This window comes from Aplysia californica, unplaced genomic scaffold (assembly GCF_000002075.1).
Source record: "Aplysia californica isolate F4 #8 unplaced genomic scaffold, AplCal3.0 scaffold00264, whole genome shotgun sequence".
Lineage (NCBI taxonomy): Eukaryota > Metazoa > Mollusca > Gastropoda > Aplysiida > Aplysiidae > Aplysia > Aplysia californica.
The window spans coordinates 385224-394480 of NW_004797534.1; the positions used below are offsets into that span (position 1 = coordinate 385224).

At 40.2% G+C, this 9257-nt stretch overlaps 2 protein-coding genes across 2 annotated transcripts in view; one reads left to right on the forward strand and one right to left on the reverse strand.

The window, feature by feature from the left end:
- LOC101856814 (syntaxin-5) overlaps positions 1–7462 on the reverse strand; it is a 14256-nt gene extending 6794 nt beyond the window's left edge. The window contains exons 1-6 of the mRNA XM_005100897.3: positions 7366–7462; positions 5988–6320; positions 5406–5476; positions 4719–4774; positions 2721–2833; positions 867–941 (exon numbers count right to left, since the gene is read on the reverse strand). Coding sequence (XP_005100954.1) covers positions 867–941; positions 2721–2833; positions 4719–4774; positions 5406–5476; positions 5988–6251 — 579 coding nt within the window. The 5' untranslated portion in view covers positions 6252–6320; positions 7366–7462. The remainder of the gene's footprint in view (positions 1–866; positions 942–2720; positions 2834–4718; positions 4775–5405; positions 5477–5987; positions 6321–7365) is intronic.
- Positions 7463–7538: 76 nt separating this feature from the next.
- Positions 7539–9257, forward strand: part of LOC101860502 (methionine synthase) — a gene marked incomplete in the record, with an annotated part of 33771 nt that continues 32052 nt past the window's right edge. The window contains 1 exon segment of the mRNA XM_005100914.3: positions 7539–7695. Within this exon segment, the coding sequence (XP_005100971.2) occupies positions 7650–7695 (46 nt within the window).

Below are 9257 nucleotides of genomic sequence, written 5' to 3' on the forward strand. Positions count from 1 at the left end.
CCCCGAGTGTATCTTTAAAAAAAAAAAAATCAATAATCCCCTCCCCTATTCCATAGTCCTATACTTCGCAACGCAGTTACTCCCACCAAAAACAGTCTTTGCTCACACGATGTCTTTATTTATGGTGTGAATGCTTGCAGGTTCACTGACCGGTCACGACGGCGAGCCAGACAATCTAAAAATTGGACGACGCTTGTATTTTCTTTTCTTTTTTTCCCACAAGTGACAGCACAGAGACGAGTCCGAGTATTGATTAAATTTTATTTGCACGGCGACACAGCATTTATACTGCACAACCTGCATGTCACAAAAGTTTGCTTTATCCAGTCTACTGCTGGTAAACTTCTCGGGGGTAACGAAAGCGAAAGTAGATCTTGATTTTCCCGAACGAGCCTCGGTGTCACATACGCTTCCGCCTGCCGCCATAGCCGCCTGTTCGCGTGAAAGTGAAATGTACTCTCGAACGGGGAAAAGCTGAACGAATATAATGTCACAATCGCGACCGGCAAAAACTGACCTATCGGACTTGGTTTTCAATATTCCAGTTCCATGATACGGATAGGCTACTATTTTGACAAAAGATGGGGCTTGAGACAATAAGGTTTACTCGCCCAAGCTGAATCTCATTCTCATATTTTTCACATTCCAGAATGCATATTTTTTCATGAAAAGTCATATTCGCGTATTTTCGGCAAAAATCGCACTAAAATACATAAAATCGTACTAGTTGGCATCCCTGTTAAATCTACCATTGTTTGAACCAATGAACTCCTCTCCAAACAAAAAAACCCACAAAAACATGTAAAAACAAACTCTTCTCACTACTAACAAATTTACTTCGACAAGAGCACCTAAAACAACAATACCTGAAGGGCCACCACGACTGTGTTGGAATGTGTCTGGATGTGTTTGCCATTCTGAGCTTTCTGTGACCTGGCCAACTGGGGGAAAGAAAAACCTCATGAACATTCTGACTTACGATCAAATTGGAAAAAAAAATCTAATACTTCTTAAAAACTCTACTCGTCAAATAATTATCATAACATCATGTATCATGTTATGGAATACCTGAACACCAAGATTTTGATTCCAAGAGACAGACATCGACATCCTGTCAAGCAGATAAAAAATGCGTTTGTTGTAACAGACATAAAGGGCAAAAAAGCAAGTGGTTTCAAGTAAAATATGGAGTGCCATAGACATCTAGATGCCTCCACTGACTTGAAAAGTGGGACAACAGGAATGTTCAATTTATCACACCAGTTGCTAGGTTTTTTCTATTTATTTTTTTTAGTAGAGGGTTTTACGGCACTCGCAACTGCATAAGGTCATATGAGCGCCAAGGGGTGGGTGTCAACAGAGAAGTCTTTACAGGGAATCAGACTTAGACTGCTCACCTCTCTAGCTTCAACAGCACAAGGTCTGCTTCGACTATCAAGGCATCCCAGAAATAGCAGGTCACAAGAGAGTGACAAACATACAAAGGAAGTAGAGGAAAATGACAATAGTAAGGATCAAGAAAGAAAAAGCAGCAGTTCCCTGTTGTAGATCAGGCACAGTTATGAGCGTGACATGAGTCAGCCCATTTACAATTCTACTATGCTTGAACGAGAAATGTCTCCTTTTGGGAATGGCCTAAAGACACTACAGTCAGTGGCACTGCCCCGGGGGTATTGGTTTTTATCCCCCCATCCAAATTGAGGCCACATTCACAAAGAGGATTGGCATCCTCAGTACACGAAGAAGAAGAATAACAAGTACAGTCAAACCTGCCCTGACGGTCACCTCTATAAGACTGCCACCTGTACAAATGGCCACTTTCCAATTCCCCCCTTGCGTTTTTTCTATATAATTTAACTGTGTAAAACGGGCACTTGTCCAACGCGGCCGCGGCCACCATAATTTAACACACAACCCCTATCACACTAAGCAACAACACCGGTCTTAGATGGCCACCTTAGTGACTCCATTACTCATTACGTTTTGTCATAAATTATTGTGCATTGGCCCCTGTCGTTGTGGGCGAGCCATCATAATTCAATCACCTGTCGTTGTTGTTAGGTAGTCCCTCCAACGGATCATGTTGCGTAGGCACCTCCCATTGTTGACCAATAGCTACCAATTTTCAGCTGCTGGTGAGGTAAGCATGTGATCCCTCATACCCCATAAGCCCCGCCCAGAACTCATACACAAATCGTAAGTGAGATGAGTGGTCACTGTTTACCCAGTCTGTGACTATAGCAAAGTAACAATGGATGTCAACATGCACTTGTGACTGAAGCTCAGTCTCCAAATGGTGGCGACCCAAGTGTTTGTTTTAACATGGCACTCGGTCTTCCTTGTCTGATACATTTCGTTTTACTGTCACCCTAGTGCAAAATCAGCATCAAAATAAAAATTACAAACAAAATACAAACCAACAACAACAAAGCGGCTACTTTCGAGTGGGACCTCAGATGGGAATGGTTTGTTTTCTTCATCTTGATCAGTCCTGCCTAAGACGGCCACCTGTCTTATGCGGCCCCTTTTCTCCTTGACAATGGGTGGCTGTCTTACACAGGTTTGACTATACCTATTTGAACTTAAAACTGACCACTATTCTTACTAACACATTCAACAGAGAGCTAAAACTATCATTTTGACTCCATTCTCAAGAAGAGGTCAGCTAAAAGTGATGGAGAACGAAGGGACCTAAGGTATGGTGCAGAACACCTTCTCACCTGCTGTAGTTGAGCAATCTGTTCATTGAGGCTGTTGATGTCCTGCTTGATGATATATGTCAGCTCCTGTATCTCGAGAGGCTTGTCGTCAAACAAGGCTTTCCTTTTGGCCACTAGGGAATAAACAAGCAGAAGACTGTAAGACTTTCGCTTACAAAAGTATGTTTTCCTTTAGAGTTGGTCTGTCAGTGTGTGTTTTCAGTAAGTGTCATGGACATACAAGCATGTTATGAGTCTGGGCCCCACGAATAAATATATACATTATCTTATCATAATGAAGCTGAGCCCCTTTATGTGGTGAGAAAACATTTTTTACACAGGTGCCCATAAAATCTACAAAAATATGATTCAGTAAATAATTGTCACAAAGGGTTACGTGGGCATATTTTAAAAGTTGGGAACCTTCCTTTTGATTTTTCAGGTTTGATGATTTTTCCTGTAAATTGAAGCTCTCGGATGTTTTCACTCTGCCACTGCCAGTAGCCATTTCATATTTTACTGTGGACTACTTCCATTTCGGTTCATGCTTCGTCGTGTTTGTGAGACAGCTGTTTGTACTATTTCCAGAACTAGAATCTCGATATCCAACTCTGTTTGGATGAGTGCTTCGCAGTGTCGATAGATACTTCAGGCCCAACTTCCTTATATTGACTTTTTGGGGGGGATATATTTGGTGTAGTATGTCCCAAACACATTGAGTTCGTTTAGACCCACAAAATGTTTACTTCATTGTATTGACATTTTCAAATTTTGGTGCGAATTTGGAGCATAGTTTTTTATAGAACAAGACTAAAACTAGATCTCATATCCTAGATGCATAATTTGGAGCACAAAATTCAAGTCTTACTTGGAGTAGTTTGCAAGAACAGAAGTGTCATTTATGCTTTGTGACTGAAGGCTCATGGATTTGAACCCTGCCATGGGGCCAAAATTGTGTCCTTGGTAGAGGTAGCCTATGTTGTATGAATTTTCCTCTTTTCATCGACGTGGGAATGGGTACCCGGCCATAGGCGGGAAAGACATCTTGTAATATTAAAGTCTTGAGTGTAAAAGAGATGTTTGGGTTTCTTTTGTTGCTCTTGGTTCACATACCTCACTTATCAGCAGCTGACAATTTGTCACCAAATGGTCAACTTTGGTAAACAGTAAGAGAGACCACTAGTCTCATCTATATAATGTGCTTGTCAGAAAACGGTTCAAATGTAATAGGGGCTTATAATAATATTTAATGGTCCACAGCATCTGTGGCTGATGATTTATCGCAACACGTCAGGGGATGAGAAATTTCAGTGGCGGTCTTGAATAAGTTGTGGGGGCTATTGGTTGATAACATAGCACTTGTGGTCATGTTGGACAGGAGGTCATCATGGACAGTGCCATTAAACAGAAAAATACCACAAGGAGGAAAGTGGGAAGTGGTAACTTGTACAGATGGTCCAAGATCAGATTTGACCATTTATGTACCACATTCACTACAATATGGATAGAGCTAACCAAAACAGAAGGAAATTTGATCTTATTTCAATTTCTGACCAGACCAGTTGAAGAGTATTTTTTTAAAATCTCGAAATAACCTCCGAGTAAAAAAAAAATCATTTATGTATTTCATCCCCCCCCCCCCTCCAAACAAAAGGAATCCAGTCACGATGTTAGCAGCGTGTAGAAGAGTCACAGAAATTGATGTACATAATAGTGGGAAGACGTGGAATAGCATCAAGAGGCTAGCCCAGGATACAGAAAGGCAGAAAGTTTGTTTGTGGCCTATACCCTGAACCAGGGTGAGAAAGGCAATGATGAATATGGCAGCAGTTTTTAAAACCTGATCATGGAAGAAAAACTACAAGTATGTGTGCCAGATAACATCAAATCAAGATTGCAGAAAATGAATTAACAAAAAACCTGCCGACACACACCTTCATACTCATTTTCATTTCATTTGAAAATATTGCACCCTCAGCTTACAAAATAAGCAACAACAAAAATATAACCATTACTTACATATTGTGAGCTTTTCTAATTTAGCAAATGTATTTGCGAGGTCTTTGCCAATGCGCCTGTGGAAAAAAAGCAATAAAAAAACACAATGACAATATATCTAAAACAAAATCAAAATTAAATTGTCGACCAAACCGACTACATGATCAAATTATACTATGGGAGGTAGGGGAAGAGAGGGCAGGGAGAGCAAGTAAAGTTGACCACCTGCTCCGAGATAGAGGGAGGGATGAACCAGACAACAACAAAGCACTTGGTGACCATCTTCTGAGAGGGGGGGGGGGGGGGGAAGAAAGAAAGACAGACAGACAGACAGACAGACAGACAGACAGACAGACAGACAGACAGACAGACAGACAGACAGACAGACAGACAGACAGACAGACAGACAGACAGACAGACAGACAGACAGACAGACACAGAAAGAGAAAATGAATGAACCAATAAATTGCAGGACAAGAAACACTTAATTTGATTACAAAAAAGTATTTTCAAGACAGTTGAGCAACTTTAAACATCTCATGCCGGTTAAAAGACTGTTAAAAATATAAAAGGAGCCTCCTTTGAAAACAATCCTCACCTTCCACAACTGATTTTTTTAGCATAGATAGACATCTTTCAGTTTCAGGGAAACGAAAAACTAACACTATATTGCGGTGAAATTAACAATACATATTAAAAGATTCTCACTTCGCAATCTGTGTGAACTCAGAACGCTGGTGTAAAGCCCTGTTTCTGTGGTTCGGTACAGCACCATTTCCCTAGAGATATGAAATAATACATTTCAATTTCATACACCATAAAGAGAACAGCCCTTAGGGCCTTCACTGTAGAAAATATTAACAGTATTGAAAATTACAAAGTAAAACAATATCATGCTAGCAGGCCAACAGATTTGTTTATTTTACATTCACTAGTACTAGCTTTAAGTTTGTATCATTTAACACTCATAAGCCAGAAAAAAGAACGAGATGAAAGAGTGATGCAACAAAAAAGTAGTTTTTTTTACTAAAATAGAAAGAGATTTCCTTTTCAGCTACATTCCCTTAAAATCTCTTATAATGTGAATCTTTCAGGTGCTGTGACAGATCCATCAACACGATAACTGTCACTAAGTGCAGGGAAAAAGCAAGATAGACCAGCACAAAGAATAGTAGGAAAGAAAAGAAATAGGATCTGCCAGTGGCACCATTGAACCACCCAATCACAGCCCCAAGTTGATGAAATACAAAACACAAAGAAAACAAAATAGTGCTGAAACATCAGGAATACCTGTCTAGACTGAAGTGACTTCACAACAGACATAAACTCGTTCGAACGATCGCGGCAAGTCATGTCTGGGTCAATGAGTGGTTGTGAAGGAGGAGGAGGACGTGAAGGTGATGGAGACAGTGAAGTGTTGCGGTGACTTCCTCTTGAGCCACTACCGTAAGCTTGCCCTTGACCCTGGAAAGACTGTTGGCCTGTGTAGTTAGCTGCCGGTGAAACCTGCTGGTTGTCAGAGCCCGAGTTGGTTCTTCTCCTGCGGGCTAGCATTGATCTGGTCACAGCCTGGGTTTCACCCAGACTTCATCATCACCACACAACTGAGTGCTTGCTGATTTCCTGTGTGTGTGTGTGTGTGGGGGGGGGGGGGGATACCAAAGTATGTTCACATTTAAAATATCCCTATCTTCAAAAGGAGGATTAAAACACAAACTAAGGGAAAGCGGAGCTAACCTTTACAATATTTTTTGTTCTAAATTGTGATTTTTTAAAAGCAAAAACAAAAAACCCTTAATTGAGGAAAAACTCTGAGCATACCCAAATAGTTATCTGAATAGCTTCTGATTATATTTCATATGAGCGATAACCTACACAAATGGTTGAAAAGACAATTTTTACACATTTCAAAAGGAAGGCATGCTATTAAACAAAAATAAATTTTGTCGCGCCCTCCCCCCACCCCCCCCGCCGCCCAAATATAAATTTAATCCCATATTTAACAACGACGCCTTAGTGCACACCCCCCCCCCCCCCCCCCCCTCCTCCCGTGGTTAAAAAGTGAAATATTACTGGTACTGAATAACAACAAAACAGCAGACAGCACCCCCTGACACTCCCCCCCCCCCCCCCCTCCCCATATTTTTGGCGCTTTTTCAGTATTACCCACCCTTTGGACTTTAGCGAACGAAACTATAAAATCACCCTACATTCTACACATATAACAACATTGGACTCGATCTAGATCTAGATCTAGATCTAGAAATCTACCATTCTTAGATTAGGTTAGGCCAAGGCAGGCAGACTATTAACTTACTAAGAAAACAAGCAGATTCTAGATCTAGATCTAGCTAGAGATATATATATCTAGATCTAGATCTAGAGTCTAGAATCTAGACATAGAAATCTAATCTAGATATATCTAGATCTGGATATCTAGATAGATCTAGATATCTAGACTCTAGTGGCAAAGCCTTCACTTCACATTCAACATCCGACTTTTAACAGTTTGTCTCAGTCTATTTTAGAAGTGAAAACCAAGTGAACAAGAATAATAAGACGAAATAGATCTAGAATCTAGAAGTCTAGTTTTAGATCCATACTTTCACAGACAACAGAACTATAATTCCAAAAATAAGAGACAGAGGTTATATTTTTTACAGCTTACCACTGATGGGTACTGTCTAATGAATTACAGGACGAACAACTGACAACAATGTTGTCCAGGTCCAGGCCCTCTATTGCATTGAATCAAAGGAAAAGAGTTCCACGACTGCAGAGGATGTACAATGACGCATATCCGTTCATGCGCAGTTGCCGCTATTATATCCTATATAAAGCAAGAACTGACCCGATATTTCGTCTAGCTGAGAAGCCTTTCACCAGGAGTGAACAAACAGCAGAACTGACATCGGACGTGGAATTACTGTGGTTAGACATAAAAGCACCAAAATGCCGCCGACAGTTTCCGATAACTCCGGAAATGCCTCCAAATCAGGTATTCTTTCCAAAGGAAACCAATTAATATTTAGGGAAAGATTTGACATATTTTTACACTCTTAAGCGTGCCGTAACCTTTGGCCAATGCATAACTAAATATTGACCCACAAAATTGGGAAACATGTGCATGACCTACTTTAAAAAGTGAAAGGGGTTGGGTTTGTTTTGATTTTGTTTTGTTGGGGTTTTTTTATAGGCACATCATCACAATAACAATTGCATTTATCGGTAAAATTGGAGATTAGGTAAATTTTTGCTTTGCACCCACACATAGATGCATTATCATTGATTTGAGGGCTAAACTGCCATAATTTTTGCTGTAGAACACACGTATGGCCACTAAAACCCTTGCAAATCACAATTGTTTTCACAAGTAAATATCAATCCTAATAATTGCCAAAACATCAAATCATTGTGAAATGCAGGGGGGGGGGAGCATGCCCCCCATATTGTTGAATTTACTATTTTCGGCGCTTTTTCGGTAGTTCCCACCCCGCATTTGTTATTCGCCGGTTTTGGCCCCAAGAGTAAGGGGGTTTCAGGGGGGCTTGCCCCCCTGAATTTTATTACAATTTAATGTTTTGCAGTTGTTAGGTTTGACATCTTAGCTTGCCGCGAATCAAACGTATATAGATCTAGATGTAGGTCAGGCTCTATCAAATAAGGGGGGTGGGAACTACCGAAAAAGCGCCCTATTTTCAAACATCAATAACTCAACAACTATTGATTTGCAGGAAAAATGAAGACCATAATTATATTCATGTTTAGATCTAGAATCTAGTAGGTCTAAGGTCTAGAGAGTCTAGATTGGATCTAATCTAGAATCCTGATCTAAATCTAGATTAGACTTTAAAAAAGAAGTAGATCTAGATCTAGATCTAGATCTCTAGTTCTAGTCTATAAATCTGAACATTGAGACGGGTGCATAAGTAAAAAAAAACTGAAGAGTAGCAGACCACCTAGATCTAGATCTAGCGCTAAAAACTGTCACAAACTAGATCTAGATTCTAGATCTAATCTAGATGTAGATCTATTTATTATTTTTGCATGACACAAAGAAATACTGGATCGATAACATTATTTTTGCGATAGCAGCTAGGATACGTGAACCCCCTGCACCCCCCCTCCCTTCCTACCGGAGTAGATCTAGATCTAGAGGTGGTCTGCTGGCTAATGACCTAATGTTCAAAGAGGCCGCATCTGTCTTAGTTACAGATTGCTGGCTGCTAAAATATTGCTGTCTAATCTTTCTCACAATATTTTCCAATCACTTAATTAAACTATTTAAATTCAAGTTCTAGCTAGGCTAGATCTAGATCTAAGACTAATAATAATCTAGATCTATAATAATATATGAGCACTGAACCATAGCGAACTTTAGGGTGATCTTGTAGTTCCGTTCGTTAAAGTCCACGATCCATTTGTTTACATCCTGAGAAGAAATCCAGAAGTCTTGATGACCAAATACTATTTGAAATAGGCTACACAAAGTAGGGATGCAACCTGACTGCAAAACATCAAATTAGGATAAAATTCAGGGGGGCATGCCCCTCCCTGAAC